The sequence below is a fragment of the Manis pentadactyla genome, chromosome 10 (assembly GCF_030020395.1).
Source record: "Manis pentadactyla isolate mManPen7 chromosome 10, mManPen7.hap1, whole genome shotgun sequence".
NCBI classification, from domain to species: domain Eukaryota; kingdom Metazoa; phylum Chordata; class Mammalia; order Pholidota; family Manidae; genus Manis; species Manis pentadactyla.
The window spans coordinates 73717429-73738436 of NC_080028.1; the positions used below are offsets into that span (position 1 = coordinate 73717429).

At 45.6% G+C, this 21008-nt stretch overlaps 1 protein-coding gene and 1 long non-coding RNA gene across 3 annotated transcripts in view; one reads left to right on the forward strand and one right to left on the reverse strand.

The window, feature by feature from the left end:
• Positions 1 to 14118: 14118 nt before the first annotated feature.
• LOC118928558 (uncharacterized) lies at positions 14119 to 19747 on the reverse strand. The gene is made up of 3 exons (XR_005031280.2): positions 19101 to 19747; positions 16840 to 16975; positions 14119 to 16277 (listed from the first exon to the last, which is right to left on the reverse strand). It is a non-coding gene; the product is annotated as an uncharacterized LOC118928558 (long non-coding RNA).
• XYLT1 (xylosyltransferase 1) overlaps positions 18192 to 21008 on the forward strand; it is a 320591-nt gene continuing 317774 nt past the window's right edge. Inside the window, exon 1 of one of the 2 annotated variants that reach the window (XM_057486977.1) lies at positions 18192 to 18841. In XM_057486977.1, coding sequence (XP_057342960.1) covers positions 18500 to 18841 — 342 coding nt within the window. In that variant the 5' untranslated portion in view covers positions 18192 to 18499. The remainder of the gene's footprint in view (positions 18842 to 21008) is intronic. The other variant, XM_057486976.1, reaches the window with a different exon arrangement.

Here is a 21008-nt window from a genome sequence, read left to right on the forward strand (position 1 = left end):
AAAGGGTGTATGAGTGGGTAGGGGGTATGTGTCAGCATGCTGCTTCCAAGGGGGGCACTAGGTGAAAACAGAACAGTAGCACAATTTTGTGTGTGGGACCCCCTTTCAGGAACACCTGTGAGTTTTCTGGGGTCTCTGGACATGGATAATACCTGAAGATCCAAGGGAACACATTTCTAGTGGCTGAATTTGAGACACCACTCCAGGCAGTAGGGAGGAGACTTGGGGCTGTTGGTCCCGGCCAATGCTCACACAGTAAGCATCTACTTTTGCTACTACACCTGGCCCTGAACATAAGAAAGTCACCACCCCCATGGCCCTGATAGGTCAGAATCACAAGTGGCTGACCATATACAAAATGGGGCTGGCAGATACATTTTATTTTGCCAATGTTTTTAAAAACTGAGCCAGGTTTTTTAAAATCTAGGGATTTTGAGCACACACACAAAATTCCAGTGTCTTCCTTCTCTGGATACATTAAGAATTGGGCAACAAGAGCCTCTCCACATGACAGCAGTTAGCTGGAACTGTGTTACTGAGCCTGTTCTCTCCAGTTCACCACAATCCCCACCACTCCCTTTTGCCCTATAACTGGCCCATTTGACTTGCTCTTGTTACCTGCCAGGCCCCTGTAGGCATGAGTATTGAAGTTCTATGCTATGTGTGTGCTGGAAGTGCCAGCAGATGGGGTGAGGGTACATTTTAGAGCACAATCTGCTGGTGATGAAGTCTTAATAAAATTCTTTCTGACTCAGAGTTCCTATGGATTCTGGAGTCATGGGAAAGTGGGGATGAATCAATCCCTCAATTTATATTTGGGAAACCAAGATTTAAAGAAATGAATTACTCTATTCAGAGGACTGGAATCCATGTGTGTGTGTGTCTGTGTCTGTGTGTGTGTGAGACAGAGAGAGTTTGGAGGGAGATAAGAGAGAAAGTTATATTGACAGACACTGTAGAGAAAACCTTTTCTCTTCTAACATTTTTGTTAATCTAAATAATAGAAATTTCCACTTCCACCTTCCCTTCACCTGATCCCTCCCTCCTCTCCAAGAATGGGGAAATAACTGCATCTGACTGGCAAGTTTGGGAGGACAGGGTCTGAGGGTGAAAGCTCAGCCCACTGGGCTCTCCTTGGGGGCACTGGCCTTCTCCTCGGGTGAGTGTCTTACACAGAGTCAGTGTGCCTGTCAGGGCTTAGTGCTGGCCTTGTGGAGACAGGAGAGGAAGCCCACCTCTCTCTGTGTCCGCTCCTGGGGTCCAGCACAGCTCCCTTGCAGCTGCTGGGTAAGTAAGTGTTCTGCTCAGCTGGTGCTCCTGGGTCCCAGGATCCAGGCTCTAGGACAGACACCAGGGAGCCACACTGTCATAGGTCCAAGCCATACCTTCTAGCCCAGCATTATCCACAGTAAAGCTGATATTTTAGCCAGCTATTTGTTCTTCTACCTATTTCTCAAAAGCCACCCTTCCACTCTGTGGGTTGGTCCAGCATTAAGGAGTTGGAGTATCTCCAATAAAATGACCTTCAGCAGCAAGGTCAGAGTCTGCCTTGGTGAGTTGGTGTGGACCACATCCCATATACTAACTCGTGTGTGTTTATCAGTGGTTGTTACTACAGACAATCAGTCATGGGCCAGTTATGCCCCTGCATGTGGGAAATTGTAGCCAGTTTACCCAAAAGACAAAGTGGGTGGTTAGGAGCCTCAGGCCCCAGGTGGCAGCTCTGAGGGATGCACACTATGGTTGATCAGCTAGCTGATCAAACTGATCTTGTCCTTCTATCAGGTTTTTTTTTTCTATTTTATTAACTTCTCCAAAGACAAGGGGGGAAACTATGAAGGGACTACCAGGCTAGATAGGAAACCAAGATCCCTCTGTACAACAATCACTTCCAAAGACTGATCCCTCAGCTCTCAAGATCATCAGAAAGCCTTTGATCTGTTTAATAATACAGGGGTCCCCAAGTCAGTCCATTAATTTCAATACTGAGGTTAATAGGTTAGTGGGTGCCAAGATGTTTTGCTGCCTGCTAGTCCTTTGTGTTGACAGGGTATCTGTAAAATACATCTACTCAAAAGTTCATATGAGCAAATGTATTCTGGGGAAGATGCGACTCTACCCTAAGCACAGGGAGTCTCTTCATTGCCAATTGTAACATACCCATTGGTCATCTAGACTCTCCCTACCTTCCACATGGAAAAGTTATGTGCCCACCTTTCTTTTCCTTTCTGTGGCCTGAGCCATTTAGAGAGGGACTCACATTTACACGGAAACCACATATTGTATGATTCCGCTTACGTAAAACGTCCAGAAAAGATAAATCCGGAGACACAGAAAGTAGATCAGTGGTGACCAGAAGCTGGAAGTGGGAGTGGGAATAACTAAAGGTGCATGTGGGGTATTTTTGGGGTGATCAAAATGTCCTAGAAATAGACTATGGTGAGGGCCATACAACTTGGTAAATTTGCTAAAAATTGTTAAATTGCACAATTAAAATGGGTAAATATTACAGCCTGTAATTTATACCTCAATAAAGTTGCCTATTAAAAAAGAGGAAGAAAGTGAAGTAGACCCTGGGTGGTGGTTGATGTCCTGGCCATGTCCCCGAGGCCCCGGGTTTCCATACAGCCTCACTGGCTCCCACTCCAGTCCCAGAGTCCTTTGTCTACGGGCTTTCTCAGGCCACCAGAGCCCACTCTGCCTACCTGTGGCAGACTGGAAGTGCCAGGGCATTCATGTCCCTTGAGAGCAGCCTTAACCCTCAACTGCTGGGAATTGGTGTGTAAATACTGCAGCTCTCGTGCCTTTGGGACACGTTTTGCATGGTGTTTCCCAGAGTCCTCCAAGCAAGACTAAACCTCTGTTTCCCATAGTAGCTCGCTTGAGGAGATCCTTTCCCTTCCCCGCCTCAGCTTCCTTCCTTCCTCCTCTTTTGATGTTGCCTGGGATCTTAGCCCAATATGCTACTTCCACTCAGATCTTTGTCTCAGAGTCTTCTTTTAGGGTAACCCACGAGAGAAGAAATATCGGAAATCGGTAAGAACTAAAAGCTGATTCAGCAGCTTAAGCTGGAGTTGAACAGACTTTGGGGTTTGCTTGCTGGGGCTGGACTCTCAGCCCTACCTTATTACCACTTACACGGCTTTGACTAAGTTACTTGACCCTCAAGTCTCTCATCTGTCCAATCAGGACTACAGCGTCTCTGTGATAGGGACACAGAGAGACTGCAAAGCAGTAGTGCGGCTGGCACTCTTAGTAGAGGAATCAGCACGTGGTGACTGCATGATATGATGTAATTACATCTGATCTTGCGGGGTGATAACTGGTCCACGAAAAAGTCACAGGCATTTGAACCTGAAAAAGAGGGCTGGTTGGACTTTGTGGGGCTCATCCACAGAGTGTGCATTCATAACCAAGATCATAAAGCTCTGTGCTTGTTGCTTGGGTGACGTGAGTACCACCCTCGCCAAATGACACCAGCCACTCTTGGGGTAGGCAGAAAGTGGAACAGACTGTCACTTATTTTGTCTTGATAAACAAACTAGATTAAATGCTTCTCCAAAGGGACCCTTTAACTAAAGTAATTGTCAAAAATTAGTAGAATTAATTTTACGACCTTCTGAAAAAAAAGGGAACATTATCATATTTTATTTGGTTCCATGCTAGCCTGGGTTGCTCCTTGGATAGATGAGTAATTCCCCTGTAACTGTGGGACTTTGAAAGTTACTTTCCTTATCTTAGCATAAGTCTTCATCTGTAAAAAAGAGATGACAATGTTCACCTCAAAGGCATATCCTGAAGGTTATAGGACTCTTTATATGTAAACAAAACTGTACAAGGTCTAGCATGTAGCAGGTGGTCAACATTCACTCTTTTTTCCCTCCTCTGATAATGCTTCTCCAATGATGTTAACCTGGATAGAAATTTGGTTCCATCAACCTGTAGGAAATAAGAGCATGTATCAAGGGAAGTGACCATCATTAAATTAGCAGAAATAACCCAGCAGGCATAACAAACTGTATGGCATATCTGCCACCATTCTCCAATCCCCAGTAATAGCAGACATTACCAATCAATCACTGCTCTTTCCATTTGAGTTTGGATACAGGCCCAGAATCTTTTTCAGCAGAACACTCCGGGCCACCACTACCCACTGGCATGCAAGATGAAAGTTACTTGCCAACCCCTAGTGTAAGCTTAAAAATAATGGAGTTTAGCACAAGGTCTGCTGCTCAATAAATACTTAATAAATGGATGACTAAAGGAAAGATGCAGTGAGGTTATTTAACATTGCCATCACCTCTGTCTTCACTGGCAATCTTGTCCAAAGACTGAGCCCAAATTCCTCCAAGTTCCTCTTCCCATAATGTGGATCTTTCCATAGTGAGTGAAGGCATTGGCAGATACCTGGAATAACTACAGAGCCAAATCTGTATATTGGTATGGTCTCATCCTGGGGGATTAAATCTCCTCAGGTTACAGCATTTTTATCCAGCTCTGGCTGCACAGAAACTTCCCAGAAGTATGAGTTACCTGGAGAGCTTATTCTGGCAACAGAGATAAATCCTTAATTGTTAGAACACAGCCAACTATTTTCTGACCAGGAGGCACATCTCAAAACTGTATGTTGGGAGACCACAACTGAGCTGTAACACTGAGGCTGATGGTGATCTCCCTAGGAAATCGGTTTTAGCCATAGGAGTTACTGCCCTTTTGAAACAGAAGGCCAGCATCCAACACCAAGTCTGAAATTCCAAATACCCCTTTGCTAGTTAGTCATTGCAAGATTGAGTCCTGCCCTAAGGTTTGCTTTTTTTTTTCTATGATGAATTTAAAAGTATTAACTATACTTATACAATTACAAAAAGTAAACACATTTATTGTAAACGCAGAAAATTTGAAAGAAGAAAACAGTCGTTCACAGGTTTACCACTCAAAGGCACTCAGCATTAAAACCCAGGGTATTTCCATCTTGTCATTTTTCTGTGCATATTTTAGCATAAGCATGCTTCTGTATTTTATATAAAGATTTTATGTCCTGATTATTTTTAAATTTTATAACAGCATTTCTCCATACTTTTGAAAACTTTGCACACCCACTTTGGTACGTGCATAAGCATTCTGATAGTGAACATGCATAATTCACTTAACCATTAGATGATATTGTTCAAAGTTAGGTTGTTTCTGATATTTCACTATTGTAAAGATGCTATGATGACTATATTTGAATATAAGGTTTCTTTTTCTGTATATATGTTTCCTTAGAACATTTGGTTAGATTCCAAATCTTCCTCTCTCTCTCTCTCATAGAGATATAAAATACGTGAAGCAGAAAAGGATACACATCTTAAGCTCACCCAATTTGTACACATGTATCCTCAGTGTACCACCACCCAGATCAAGGTATCAAAGATTTACGGCACCCCAAAAGGCACCACGAGTCCCTTGTCCATGGCATTATATTTAAACAAAACTTTGCACTTTGCACCCTACAAAGAAACACATTTTCCTTGCTCTAAAAAATGAGTAGTTTCTTTTCTGACCCTGAACGTTACCACTGTGTTAGATAGTGGCAATACATTACTCTACCAACTCCATGGAACTGCAGTGTATGGGACCCAAAGCAAGCTGTTCAGAGGTGTTTGCATTGTCTTTGAAAGAAACTCAGAGGAGAGCTATTCAGACTTTACAGATGGCATTTGGGTCCTCTTCCATCTGTTCTTAGCACACTGATTATAAAATTTAAAGATGCTATATATTTTCTATCTAGTTTAATAAATGACTTTGGGAGAAGCCAGCAATTTTCTCTCTTTCTAGCAACTGTGTAACTTTACACAATTAATTTGTTAAATGACAAGTCACCATGGAAAGCAGTGGAATGTTAACATAAAATATCTACTCATACAAATAAATATGTGTATGTGAAAAATATAATGAATAAAAATAAATACAAAGCTATTTTGTGATCCTTTCCCTGATCCAGTCCTTATCACCACCACCATCATCATTGCCACCATCACATGTGAGGGCTTACTATGTGGCAGAAATTACTGCAATTATTTATGTACATTGCCTCATTTAAGCTCCTCCCCATTTTACAGATGGAGAACTGAGGATGTATGCCACACAGGGAGTAAGTATTAGGACTGGGATTTGAGTCCAGTGTGGACTGCTTCCAGAGCTGACACATTTAATCATGCCATACATCTGCAAAGGGAACACACCAGGTTTTAGGTGATGGCAGTTTACTGAGCTCCCACTTAATTTTTGACAGTTGACCTGTTTGAAATGGTACGTGCCCATTCTAGAAAAATGGAGTCTGCATCTTTGTATCCTTGGTGAAGTAGGATACCCTATGTTTTGCATAGTTAATAAACAAGTGTGGGTTTAGTGGCATTAATGTTTCTAATGGCTTTATTGAGATATAATTTGCATACCATAGAAACTCAACTTTTTTGCTGTATTTAGTTATGCAGCAACTACCACAGTCTAATTTTAGAGCATTTCCATCATCCCACAGAGAAATCGCTCCCCCATTATCAGTCACTCCCTGTTTCCCCCTTTCCCCAGCCTCTGGCAACCACCAAACTACCTTCTGTCTCAATAGATATGCCTATTCCAGGCATTTCATAGAAATGAAATCATACAGTGTGTGGTCTCTGGTGTCTGGTTTCTTTCCTGAGCATATTTTTGAGACTCATCCATGTGGTAGCATGAGTCATCACTTTGTTCCTTTATGTTGCTACGTGGTTGTCCAGTGCGCCATTACATTTTCACCATGCTGGACATCTTTCTCATTCTTGCCTAGGGTATAAGGTTCAGTTTGTTCAAAATTGTCTTCCCCTTTGTCAAGTAAAACCCCTCCCACCCCCTCTCCCTCCTGTTGCAGTTTATTCTTAAAGAGTCACTTTGTCCTTCCTTCCTTTCTCTGTCTCTTTTCAAATTTTCATTGTTTTGTTTTGCCTTATTGATATTCAAGACTTTAATCCATCTGGAATTTCTTGTACATGAGATAAGAGCCCAACATTATTTTCTCCCTGTGGAAAAATCAGTTGAAACAGCAACATACTTTAAATATTCAAATATCACTTTTCTCTGTATGAAATCAAGAAGACCTACTTATTTTTATTCCTAAGCCAACAATACCATATTTATTTGCTTCTATTTGACTTCATGCTCTGTTCTGATGTAAGTTGAGGCAAGTATATCTCTGCCATATATGTATTTATTTATTGGCTATTTTAGGGCATTTGCTCTTCCATTTGTTTAATCCAGTCGCCTTCTTTCCCTTCCTCCACCATTGAAAGCAAACTGTTGATATTCTAATTGATGCTGTAATTTCTAGTTAATTTCACTAAGAACTGCATTTTGTATCAGTCTCCCCACTCAGAATGTAGTATTTATTTTCATTTGTGTGTCTTGTTTCATGAAATTCAGTGAAAATTTGGGAATTATTTTTAAAATAGTTTTCTTCATTTTCTTTTTAAGTGTATTTTTTAATTGAAATATAGTTGATATACAATATTATATTGGTTTCAAGTATACAACATAGTGATTTCAACAGTTGCACACATTATTAAATCCTCACCCCAACTAGTGCAGTTCCTATCTACCAACATAGAAAGCTGTTATGGAACCATTGACTATATTCTCTGTGCTGCACTCCCTGGGATCAATTTATGTTATGATTGAGATTTGGTGCCTCTTTCTCCCCCTACCCACCCTACCCACTCTAACCACACCCCCATGGTAACCACCAGTCATAGAATTCTTGAGCCTTTTCTTCTTAAGTGGTTTCCTAAGTTATTTTATAGTAGATGCTATTGCGACTGGGATATATTTTCTAATTTCCCCTCATTCCCATTTCAAAGTTATTGTGAGTATGTAGAAAAGGTATTAATATTGTATAAGCTTATTGTTTTCAGTCACCTTACAAATACTCTTATTGATTCTACTGGGATTATTATTATTATTATCTTTAACTAGAGTCCACTAGTTTTCCTTAGTATACAAGCAAACCATCAGGAAAAACAGAATTTAAGCTTTTCTTTTCCAGTCCTTACACTGATTCTTTTCTTAATGCATTTGCAAAAACTTTTGTAATTATTGAAGCATTTTAATTTTTGCCGTTTTTAAAATAGTTTTTTTTGTTGTTCAACAGCCTTCATTATATTTAGGTGACTTCTTTCTATTAATGTTTTAATTGGTGATTTATCAGAAATGACTACAAATTTAATCAAATGACCTCAGCTTCACGTTGAACATAATGCTGTAAATCATGGATATGTTGATACCTTCCCGGATTCAAACCAGCCTTGACTTCCTGGAATAAATTCTCCTTGGTCATAACACTTTCTTTGATGCTAGTATTTATTCAACATATTTGTCTTTATTCATAAATAAATTTTATTTACAGTCTTATTTTCTAGTGTTGTCTTCATCAGAACTGGGTTTTAAAAGAATTGAAAAGCTCCTCATTATTTTCTGTGGAAGGGAATATCAACCCTGGCTGCACATTAGAATCATCTGGAGAGCTATTTTTAAATGCTGATAACTGGCATACCCCTCATGGATTGAGAGTATCTGGATGTGGGTTTGGACATCCTTAGTTTTAAAAATCTCACCTGGTGATTCTGTCATTCAGTCAAGTCTGAAGACCATTGTGTATGATCTGAAATTGTTTGAATAACACTGGAGCAATCTGTTTTTTACGTAAGGTTACATAGTGAACTTCTCTGATCTGGGAGTCTTTTTCTTTGCTAAATCTTTCATCTCTTTTGGGTATATTGATTCCTTCAAATTTCCTACCTTGGGTCATTTTATATACTTTTTCAGGAAAGTAGCGATTTCATCTAGGTTATCGAAGGTGTTGTCATTTTTCTTCTCTTCTGTAACTTTGGTTGTCTTAATTTTGATACAGCCATATTTTCTTTTTTCTTTAATCAGACTTGAGGGGGTTTAATCTGGTATTTTTTTAATTAAAACATTTTTTAAATTGAGATATAATTGACATATTACATTACTTTCAGATGTACAATATAACAATTTGATATTTGTATATAATGAAATGATCACCATTATAAGTTTAGTTAACATCTATCCCCATACATAGTCAAAAAATTATTTTTCTTGTGATGAGAACTTTTAAAATACGTTAGCAACTTTCAGACATACAATACAGCATATTAACTGTAGTCACCGTAAGTAGATTCCATCCCCATGACTTACTTAATTTATAACTGGAAATTTGTGCCTTTTGACCTCCTTCACCCAATCTGGTATTTTCAAAGACGAGCTTTTGAGTTTATTTTCCTTGTGTCTCTTTATACTTTCTGTTCTATTATATCTGGATTATATCATTATTAATTTTCTATTCAAAATTTCTTTTAGCTTATTTTGTTCTTATTCGAACTTCCTGGGGTTCATAACAACATCCTGTACTGTTTTATTAGTCATTCTTCATAATGAAGGCATTGAAGTCTATTAATTTTCCTCTGGCTACAGCTTTGTTATATTCCATAGATTCTGTTATTAAATGTTCTGATATTTATTTTTTAAAAGTTGAATTCTGTTGCCTAGGATTGTGTTTCTCAATTTTTAAGTTTAAAAATAGTATTTTAATATTATTGGATTATTATCAGAGAGAATTTGGCTTGAACAAAATCTCTAATTTTATTTGTTGAGGCTGTCTTTATGTCCAGATATGTGAAAGACTTTATGGATATTAGAAAGTAATATTTATTTTCCTCTAAGGCAAGTATGTTTCTGTATATATCTGTTACATTGAGTTCATAGGTTGCAGAATGCAATTTCTCCATGCCCTTACTTATTATTATTTCTATTTGTCTGCTTGATAGGGATAGAAGTTTATCGATTTCTTCCCATACATATGTATTTACTTTCTCAAGTTCTCATTGTTTTTCTAATAGTTTTCATACTGTGTTCTTGGCTCCAAGTGATTTTTAACATTAACTCATTTATTTAAGCCCCACGACAACCCTAGGACAAGAGTAAGATGTGAAAGAACTCGCTGAGTCCCCAGAGTTACTAGGATGTGGATGCAGGATTCAAACCCGGGTGGTTTGGATCCACAGACTTGTTCTCAGTCACCACCCTGTATGTGATATCTGTGACGTGGTTGGCCTTCCCCTCCTGCAGGTGGCCCCCCAATACATGGCTGCTGTGGGTTCTCCGTCTTCCTGTTTCTGTAACTACAGTGGATGGGGCCCAGGTGAGCACTAGACTCACACCAGATAAATAAGTACTTTTTGCTGATGTGATTTTGGACTATGACTGAAAAAACGATTGATTCACTGATCCAACAAAATTGAATTGAACACCTGTGATGCACCAAACACCTGTTGGGGGTGGAGCAATGAAAAAAACAAACAGACAAACACTGGCCTCCTGGAGCTTATGATCTAGTGGGGTGAGACAGACATAAAACCAAAACCATAATAAATGACGTTCGTCTGAGGGGTGATCTGTGCTACAGAAAACGGAACAAAGTAAAGGCGATTGGGAGTGTTAGATGGAGGACTGCGTTTCACTGGGACAGTGAGGAAAGTAAGAAGGTGACATTTGTGCAAAAGCTGGAACAAGGTGAGGGAGAGAGACATGCAGATATCCGGGTGAAGGGCATTCCAGGGAGGGAAGAGCCGGGGTGATGCCGTGAGGGCTCCTGCCTGGTGTGCCCCAGGCACAGCAAGGAAGCCAGGGTTGGGGAGCCTCAGAGGAAAGGAGCAGCACACGCGAGGCAGGGCTGAGCCAGGGGGAACAGGGCTCCAATGTGTGTGGAGCCCGTGGGGGCGGGGGGCCAAAGCTGATCTGCAAGAACTCGGGAAGGGAGGGATTTGGGGACAGTGGGGTAGACAACTCTTTTAAGGACTTGTGCCTTGAAGGGAACAGAAATGGGGCAGACACTGGAGAGTGAAGTGGAGCCAATACAGCATTAAAAATTTTTTTTTGGTTTATTTTTAACCACAGAGATAGTAGGAAGTTTGGATACTGGAGGGAATAATGCCACAGAGAAAAGAAAATAATAAAGGAGAGAGAGGGAAGTGTTGGAGGGATGTTCATAAAAAGGTGAGGGGGAGATCGGTGGGCAAGAGGAGGAGGGGCAGCTTGCGTGAGTGGGTAGTCTGTCCATCAAAGCTTTGTCAGTGCCCGCGGGCAGGGGGTGGGGAAAGGAGGCGAAGGATGCTTGCAGGAACTCCACTGCCTGCTTCCTCCTTTCTCAGTGACCTAGGCAGCGCAGTTGGAAGGCATAGTGAAGAAGGGAGAGGCAGGCCAGAGACTGGAGAGGGGGGTGAACAGGGGGCCTAAGGTGTGGGAGAGTGATCAGATGAGAAAATGCAGTGGCCAAGTGGCATCGAAGGCCCACTTGAGACCCGTGGTTTTAGATGGACAACCTGCCCCTTTATGGCAGCTCTGGGATGTAACACTCAGGATCTTAATGGCTATGTTTCTTACCCAAGGAGGGCATTGCTCGGCCATGAGAGAGATTAATCAGGCAGGCAAAGAAGCAGAAACAAGAGATGAAGAAACTCACTGATGTGTTTGGGTCTCTCTGGTTGCAGCTTTTTCCAAGGCCTAGTTTTATCCCTTACCTTCTTTCAGTTAGATTGTTTAATTCCATCACACATCTCAGCATGCCAGCTATAGAAACAGAAATTCAGCTTGAGTGGCTTCAACCAGTGGGGGTGGGGGTGCGGGTGGGGTTCATTCTTAGGTTTGAAGACCTTCCAAGTAAGGGCCATATACAGCAGATGACAAGGACATCAGGGACCCAGGCTGCTGCTTTTTGGCTCATCACCTCCATCACTGACTTCTATCCTCATGGTCACAAGATGGCTTCTGGAATTCCAGCTATCCTTACTACATTCCAGACACAAAGAGGGGGAATGGCAAGGGACAAAGGGCACTTATCCCAACTGATTCAGCACCCTCCCCCCAAAAAATTTCTTGGGAGTTCCACAGTAATATCTACTGTTCTTTCTTTGATCTCCTCTAACTGTAAGGAAGACTGGGAACCATGGCTTTCTGTTTGGGCACATCATCACCCTAAATAAATCAGGATTCTTTATCAAGCAAGAAGGGAATAATAGCTATTTGGTAGGCAGCTAGCAGACTCAAGCATATCTAATGGCCTTCCAATAAACTCTTTTTTCCCAGGAGTCTTTTTGGATTCCTGAGCTGTACAAGCAGAAGACACTTGAGAGACACTGAAGAATCACAATAGGTACAATATGGATTGAGATGGGGATGCAGAATAGACCCTGCAAACAAGATGGGAGAGGATGAGTTTGGCAGTACAAGTGACCTCCCAACTTAAAAATGCAGGGGTCAGATAGAAGCATGTGGAACACAGAACCTTTGAGAGGGCTGAGGGTAAAGTTGATAAAGGATATGTGGACAGAAGACTTTGAGAATTACTATATCAATTGTTTTCATTCCTTTTCTTTGTAAGATAGTATCTTTTAAGTTTTTTCTTTTTTAATGGACTTTTCCTAACCCATTCCATACCACCTTCATGCCCAGGCAAATAGTTGAGTTTTTATTAATCATTGTTTTGAGAAAATCCAATATGGCCAAAAACGTATGAATTAAGCAGCATTTTTCATTTATATGTATACACATTTGAAGAAATAAACCTCCCATTATTTATTCAGCTGACAGATGATGTGTGGTGCATAAAAGTCATCAGACTCCTTGAACAGTTGCATTTTATGAGAACATTCATGAAACCCTCCAGTGTCATTCCCTCAGTGAGGTGCCCCTGACCAGCTGGTTTAAACTTCCCCTATTCTAGTCACTAGCAGATGGCTCCTTTTCATTTCCTTTTACACACTCTCCACTGTCTTGATCTTACTTGTTTATGCATCTATTTACTTGTCTTGGCCCCATCTTCCCCACTAGGATGCAGGCTCATGAAGGTAGGGACCTTCCATGCCTTACTTATCATTGAATCCCCATCATGAGCACCATCCTGGGCATCAAGTTAATTCTCTTGATGGTTCTGATTTGTTGATATCCTCAGTACAGGGCTTAGCACACAGTCAGTACTCAGTAACTACTGACTGTCCCCATCACTATCATTCTCATCACCACTAGCATCATCACTGATACCAGCACAGTTCTTAGCCTAAGGCCTCAGGGATCAGATTGGGTACCACTGACATGCGCAATGAACATTTAAAGGGGAAAAACTAAGTCTACTAATAGTCTAAGACCTGGCCCTGGAGTGTGACCCCTTTTCAAACATCACAGTGTTCAAGAGCAGTATAAAGGCTGCAAGGCTGCAGGGGCTCAACATGCTGGCACAGAACAAGGCCAGATGATCCTGTAACAGTGAGGTGGTTTCTGATTTCCACGTGTCCTTTCTTTAGCTTGCCCCTGCTCCTCTTCCCCACTACTCTCTAGCCTCTCCCCGCCCTGGTCCCCCACCTCTGCAAATTGGTGAGGCTGTCTTCTGCGCAGGATGGATGCCAAGCCCCACTTAGGAACCCTGCTTTTCCTTGCTGTCTCCAGACCTTTTCTACAGGGAAGTATGTAGAGAAAAGTTATTTGCTACCTAGAGCTCCCTCTGCTGATACACTGGGTGGATGACATGTGGTCAAACCTTCAGGTTTCAGCACAGCTGGGAGTCTGACCGAGCATGTCTGCCTACCTGTGCCTGCGGTCTGATCAGAGGCTGTTTCCTTCTCTCAGGGGTGGGGGATACAGGTTGTGCGTGTCCATGGCCTGGTATGCTTTGGGGGTGCCAGAGGCTTTCAGCATCCTGGCCATGCTGATCTCCCCATGTCCAGGAATCCTGGTGCTTGCATGCACTTGTTGGAGAGAACCAGGGGATTCCTAGCAATGGAAAGATGTTCTGTGCATAACTCTCCCACTGACATTTAGAAACAGGTGACCCATGTTTATTATTTCTATTTGACACTGAAGTGAAACCTAGGGGGAGGTATTTTATATTTTAAGAGCACACTCAGGGTCAAAACAGGGTCAACAACAGAGCCTGGGTAAAAACAGGCTCTAATAAGCTAAAAATGAAACAGACACATGATTAAGATCTAAACAAAAATAAGCATGTATTTGACTAAATTGACAAATTGAAATAAGTTTATTTAAATTCAGAAGGCATGCCATGCCCTAGCTGTCACGTACCTTCTGTTAGGACTGCTGACAGAGGGAAGGGGAAAGCATCTCTTTATAGCCCATCCTGTCACTGTGACGAGGCTGATATTACTTCAACACTGCCACTGGCCAGTGAACATTTATATGAAATACATGACACTCTGTTATATATAATCCCCAGACCCCCAACAGCCTTAGGACATAGGCAGTATTATTTTTCTTCACCTTTTACATATTGTAATATTAAGGTTCAGTAGTGTTAAATGACTTGCTTAAAACCACACAACTAAAAAATTGCTGGTTATGGTTTCTGTAAACTTGTAAGTACTGGGCTCAGATCCACTGACTGGTGTTCATTCCATGCCCAAAGTTTACTCAGTCTGTTGCACTATGCAAAATAGTGGAGAGAGCAGAGATAAATGAGAAGAGGTCCTTGCACTTGGGGGTACTTGGAGTTTTCTTTTAAAATGGAGGACTAGATTTAGTGCTGCTTCCTCCAGGCATCCTTCCCTGACTGACCCCTTTTTCCCTCTGATATCTTCTGGCACTCATAGTTGACACTTCCTTACTGTTACTTATGAAACGAGTAATACCTCACATTTATTAAACACTTATCATGTGCCAGTCTATATAGGAAAAATCTTTACATGGGTTATCTCATTTAATCCTTATAAGAAATCTATGAGAAAGGCCCTATCGTTATCCCCCATTTTACAGATGAGGAAACTGAGGCATAGAGAAGGTGAACAATTGACTCTTAAAGTTTCAGTTTTTATTCCCAGCTCTGCTGGGAACCTGTTTGACAGCTCTGTGAGGGTGAAGAACTCTCCTCCCCAGGTTTCCCTAGCCTAGCGCTGGCACCTGGGAACTCAAATCTACTTGTTGATTTACTCTCCCTTTGCTTGAAATTGATGACGAAACAAGATTTGGGGATGGGATAGGGAGGGAATTTCCCAAATCAGATGGAACTTCTTTAGAGCTCTGATTCTCAGTTCATGCAAGAGTAGGAACCATATTTCAAAAGAAATATTCCTTGGGGAATCTTCTTCATATCTATTTTTGTTTTTTGCCCAGCATGATGCCTGGCACCTAACAGGGGTCAATACATCTATGTTGAATGACTGAATGAGCTTTAAGACTTCTAAAGAAACTTGCTGCCATTACTATGGCTGGGGATGGAGTCTCAGGCAGTACTCGGTTCCATCTTCCACATCAGGATCCAGGAAGATGATCGCCGTGCTGGCCGACTGTCTCAGGGCCGGAAGATAGTCTTGGTGACCCTAGAAGCCTGCCTTCCTGCTCTTCTATCTCAGGTGATTTTTCATCCTAAAAACCTCACATAAGCTGTTTATGGCATCCATAACCTGCCCAGAGCTTTTAAACCTTTTTCTCGCATGATTTTTTATGAGTTGAGATATAAACAACTCTCTCTCCTGGGACTTGGGGCCCTGGATCCTTAACCTCACTCCTTCAGCCAGTGGCCCCTGGGGTAGCTGAACCAGAGCGAGGGCCCCAAAGGGCTGTGGTTAAGTGTGTCACATGCAGGAAGCCAGTAACACCATTGCTGCTTAGAGGGAAAATGCAGCAGACACTTTGAAGCAAAAACGGGCCAAAGGGCAGCAATGCCAAGAACCCCCAGGGCAGATTCTGCTGGGATTGAGAAGCTCTGTTTAGACACGGAAGAAGGGTTCTGGGAACTGATGAGTTTGGGGACATCTCATCAAATTCCTTATTTGAAATTAAAAAAACTGAAGTCGTGGTTGGGGACTGACTTGCCCAAGGTCATGTAGCATCAAGGTGAGAGCATGGAATAGATAATGGTAGCTGCCTCCCTCTCACCTGTTCCCTCCCTCCCATCAGACCCTGATCCCTATAAAACATCCAGGTGGTTGCAGGAAACTGGCTTCTCCCCAGTGCCAGAGACCTTGGCCAAGCTGGTCAGTCTTCCTGGCCACAGAGCTTGGTTAAGGGATAACCTGTGACCTAAAGCTGGTTCAGTTCCAGAGAATCTGGACCTCTGAGGAGAATGCTGGGAAATACTGCTCCTCCGTCCCCTGGGCTAGAAATGAACAAAGGTTGCAAGTGGTCCCAGCATGATGCCATGCTATGATATGAAGAGAGAGCGTCAGGATGAAGCAGACCTCCTGAAACGTAGAGTGGAGAGATGGAAAGAAAAGGAATCTTAGGGCATAGTTCTGAGTTGCTGTATCAAACCTCACCTGATGTCTTCACTGTGGAATGTGCAGTTAAATGAACCAGTAAGTGCTATTTTAAATGCAATTAGAATAGATGTTTTGTTACGTGTAAGCCAAATATTCCCAAGAGATGAGCTGCTGCCAGAAGACTTGTGGCCACAGGAGCATGCCTCCATTCTCCTGTCTCACTCCTGGTTAGGAGGGCTAAGCCCAAAGGCAAGGTCTCTAAGCCTGGCCAGGCTGTAGATACTCTGAAGGCTGATTCTAGTTGGAGTTCACAGACTCTCTGTTTGCTGGCATTTTATACTCAATGGTTTAGGGAAGTGGGTTGGCTTATTACATGGGCCCAGAAAGCATTTTCTTGGTGGTCACTCCCACCCCACCCTCACCAGCGCACAGCAGTTTGTACTCTTGGTGACAGTGACCTCACTGCTTTTTAACAACCATAATCTACATCTAGCTCCTCCTTTAGAACCCAAGCTTGCTGAGGGGAAGACTAAGCCTTACTCACCTTTGGATCCTTGCACATGGCTGAGTGTCTGCTACAAGTGTGATGTGGATGGACTCTTGTGGAGTAGATGAAACAATCTCTTTCCCCTTCCCATTTCTTTCTTGGATGGATCCTGTTTACTCCTCCACTTTTTTCTCTTTAAAAATTAGGATAAGATTTAAAAGCACAGCAGACACAATACAAAGCATTCACCCTAAGTTCCCTATTCACAAACTGGAGACTTGATCTGCTTTTACATTCTCATAGTGCTAAGTCCTATCTGGGACACCCACTCCCTCTATCTGCTTGCTGTGTGTTCAGCGCTGCTGTGTATAAAGCCAAGGGAGGGGAAAACTGGAAAGACTGAGTCAGAGAAGGCGGGGTGGGGGAGGGGGTTAGGGGGGTGAAACTTGAGTCTGTTGGGATCATCAGTCTAAACCCTCATTGACAGAGGAGGAAGCTCAGGACTGGGGAGGAGTCCTGGCTCAAGGTCACTGGGATAGTCCAGCCTGGATGAGAAAGAACTCCAGTTTACAAGGCAAGACCTGTTCCCCAGCAGAGCCCTGTACAGAGAGGAAGGAAGGCTTCCGGGTGGATGGGAAGAAGGAACTGGAGGGGGGCTGAGAGGCCAGGCTTCAGGACATGCAGCCTATGAAGAAACTCTGCTGTGGATCCCTTTCCCCACTAAAGCCCTTGCTGGACAACTGGTTTTGGAGTCTAGTGGCGTCTGTATCCTTGGGGATCAGAGAAGTGACTCAGTGAAGCACTTAGTATGTCGTTGGCACTAGGGGACAGGGTGTGATTCAGGAGGCACTCACAGAGACTCATTCATAGCCCCCTCCCTGCCCCTTAAAGCCAGGGATCCAGGGATCCGCTGCGGGAGACCCCTCGGGGCTCTGACACTCCTGAAACGTTTCTCACGTCTCCACCTGTCAAGCAGTCTCTGTGCCCTCAGATGATACCTGGACCGCAAACTCCGGGGCGGGGAGCCTGCTGCACTCAGCTGCCTCGGGCTTGCTTCCCGCAAGGCAGGATCTCAGGACCCCCAGATCTGCCTGACCTCCCCTTGATTCCGAGCGGGCCCGCCCTCCCCCAAAGCTCCCGCAAAGCTCCCTCTGCTTTTCTGCCCCCGCCTCTTCTTCTCTGCCGCGGGAAATGTCCCCTCTCCCCCCGCCCCACTCGCACTCCCGTCGTGGGGGTGGCAGTCCTCGCGGCTAGCCCCCAGCCCCCTCCTTCCGCTCCTCCTTTCTTCTCCCTCGCTCCGCCTCCAGGCCCCGCCCTCGCCGGCCCGGCCCGCGCCCCGCAGCCCCTTCCCCGCCGCCCCCCTCCCCCGGGAGAGGGCAGTGGGGAGGGGAGCCCCGCTGGCCAGGCCCCCTCCCTGCTCGCCCCTGCCCGAGAGCGCGCGCGGCGCCTTCTCCGCGGCCTCCGGCGCCGCCTCCCCGCCTCCCCCTCCTCCTGCTGACGTCCGGGTCCCTGCCCGTCTGAAAACTCCGCGCCGCGGCGGTGGAGGCGGCGGCAGCGGCAGCGGCGGCGGAGGAGGAGCAGCGGCGAGCCGAGGCGGCGGCGGCGGCTCGAGCGGTAGCCCGAGCGGCAGGCGGCGGCCGCGGGAGCCGCGGGGAGCGCGGGGGCGGCCCGGAGCGCCCGGGGTCCCCGCGCCCCGCTCGCCCGCCGCGCTCCGAAGATGGTGGCGGCGCCGTGCGCCCGGAGGCTGGCCCGGCGCTCACACTCGGCGCTGCTCGCGGCGCTCACGGTGCTGCTGCTGCAGACGCTGGTCGTGTGGAATTTCAGCAGCCTCGACTCCGGGACCGGGGAACGCCGCGGGGGCGCAGCGGCCGGCGGCGTGGAGCAGCCGCCCCCGGCCCCGGCCCCGCGCCGGGAGCGCCGGGACCTGCCCGCCGAGCCCGCTGCAGCCCGAGGAGGCGGCGGAGGACGGGGGCCCTCGGCGCGGGCGCGGGGAGGCGGCCCCGCAGAAGCCCGGGCTCAGCAGCTGGCCAACCGGGGGGCATTGCCCGTGCGGGCGCTGGTAAGATGCCCTTTCGGCTCCCCCCCCCGGGGGGTGGGCAGGAGGGCAGGAGGCAGCCCCGACCCCACGCCCCGCAGCCCTTGAACCCCGGTCATTAGACTGGGACTCCCGCAGCCTACCGGCTCCACATCTTCCCCGGGAAGCCGGGGTAGGGTCCCGACCTAGGCCCGGGGGCCGCGGGCTGCCCCATCCCGAGTCTGAGGACTGCCCCCTTGGGGCCTGGGGAAGTTATCTCCAGGGGAGGCGCTTTGGGGGTTACCCGAGCCTGGCTGGGTTCCTGTTCCCCGTCGCTCTTACTGGGCGCCCTGACTTGCTCTATGCGTGTGCGTGTCGGTGCCTCGCTCTCCGGGACTGTGAATGGTGCCCGGGATCCCATCCGCCGCTCACGGGTGTTGCTCACAGCATCTCTCCGGATTTTGCTGAGCTGAGTGCAGACAACTCAGTCCCCTGCTTGCCGCCTCCTTGCCTTTGCGGGCCTGAGAAGGGGTCTGGATCGGTGTCCCAAATCCCCAGCCGTGTCCCTGAATCAAGACTCAGTCTTGGGTGTCTGGTCGTACTCCGGGTCCGCTGCCTCTATCTCTGGGTGTCCTGCCTCCTCCGTCTGTAACCTTGCCCTCTCCCCGTGCCCTCTCTGACTTTCCCCACCCTGCTCTCCTGTGTCAGGGCACAGCCTCTTCTCCTAGATGGCTGTCTCTGGCTGTCTTGTGTGCAGCTGGTTTCTGTCCCCCGCTCTGTGTCCGACCGCACCGTCATGACTTCGGCTCCTGTGGGTTTTCTTTGCCTTCCTTGGGTGTGAACAGTCTGAGCTCTGAAACTGTTCTTTCTGCAGATCTTCTTGGGCATCTGGGCGTCTCCCTACTCTGTTCCCAACTGATGCCTTTCTCATCTTCTTTGGGCTGCCTTGCCGAGCCCACCAAGCTAGGATCCCACAGGACAGGTCAGAGTCCCCAGCTCTGGGCCAGGCTCTCTGGGCCCTGTGGGTGTGAGTGTCTGTCTTAGGAATAACAATGTGCATTATGTCTGTCTGTATCTTCATCATGCCACTTCCCTACAGGGATTCTCAGCCTTGGGGGGAACCTCAGACAACAGGGGGTAGTTTCAGGATCCTTAGGCACTGAATGCGTGTCTCTGTCACTTGTCCCTTTGCCAGGCCTCAGTGAACTCTGCCTTCAGACACAGCATGATGCTTTTTGATCTGCTAAACTTCTTTGGAGTCAACGGCAATCCTCTTCACCGAGTGTGTCTCTTTGTGCCTGTGGGCCGAGCCAGCCCCAGGATGCGACGCGATGGCAGTTCACGTTGCTGGCTGGTCTGTGTGGGTAGCAGATGTCTTTCCCTCATTGTGGGGAGGAGAGAGGAGTGAGATTCCTGATGGAGAGCTAGAGCATTCCCAGTGTCCTGTGGCCTCTTATTGATAGCGAAGGGTACTCCCCGACGCTGCCTTTGAACTCCTGGAGTAGATAGTGATGTGTCTGGGCAGAAATGCAATTAGAAGTTCTTTTTGGATTTGGAGCCCTGCTGGGAGATGGGCTGAGACTGGGATCAGGACGTGCACTCCTGGCCCAGTGTGTGGGTACATGGAGGATGCACACTGAGGACATGGAGCTTACTCTATCCTTTTCATCTGGGGTTCAGATGGGCATCAGGAGGTATCTTTTGGCAGATGCCACTTGTTGAAACAAGTGGAGAGAAGGCAGGAGGCCTGGCCTCTGACATTTTGAGTACTCTGTCCACACCTCCTCTTTGTGTGAATACATCTTATTATAAGTTCAGCATCTTATTCTCTCACCTCCCAGCTTAGCCACAGAGGTTTGCAATGGGAAGATGGGTGGGAGCATGCCATTTTTCCTTTTTTCCTTTCTTTTGGAAAGCCAGTTTGAGCCACAGAGTTGCTTTGCTTTTCCGAAACTCTGCTCTCAATTCCAAGTTGAGTTACTATCTCCCTCCCCGTATCTCCCAGGGTCAGTTTCTTCACCTACTGATAGAGTCATGTATTTCTTTTTTCTTTTTTCTGCCTTCCTCCCTTCTTTGTGGTTGTCTGTCATAATGTTGTTCACTCACCTATATTTGTATATTTTACCTGCTTTCTGTCTCCTCTCGTTTTCCTCCCGCACATCTACCCTGTGCTCTGCTAGATCCTGAAATCATAGTGCAAACGTGCCAGGTG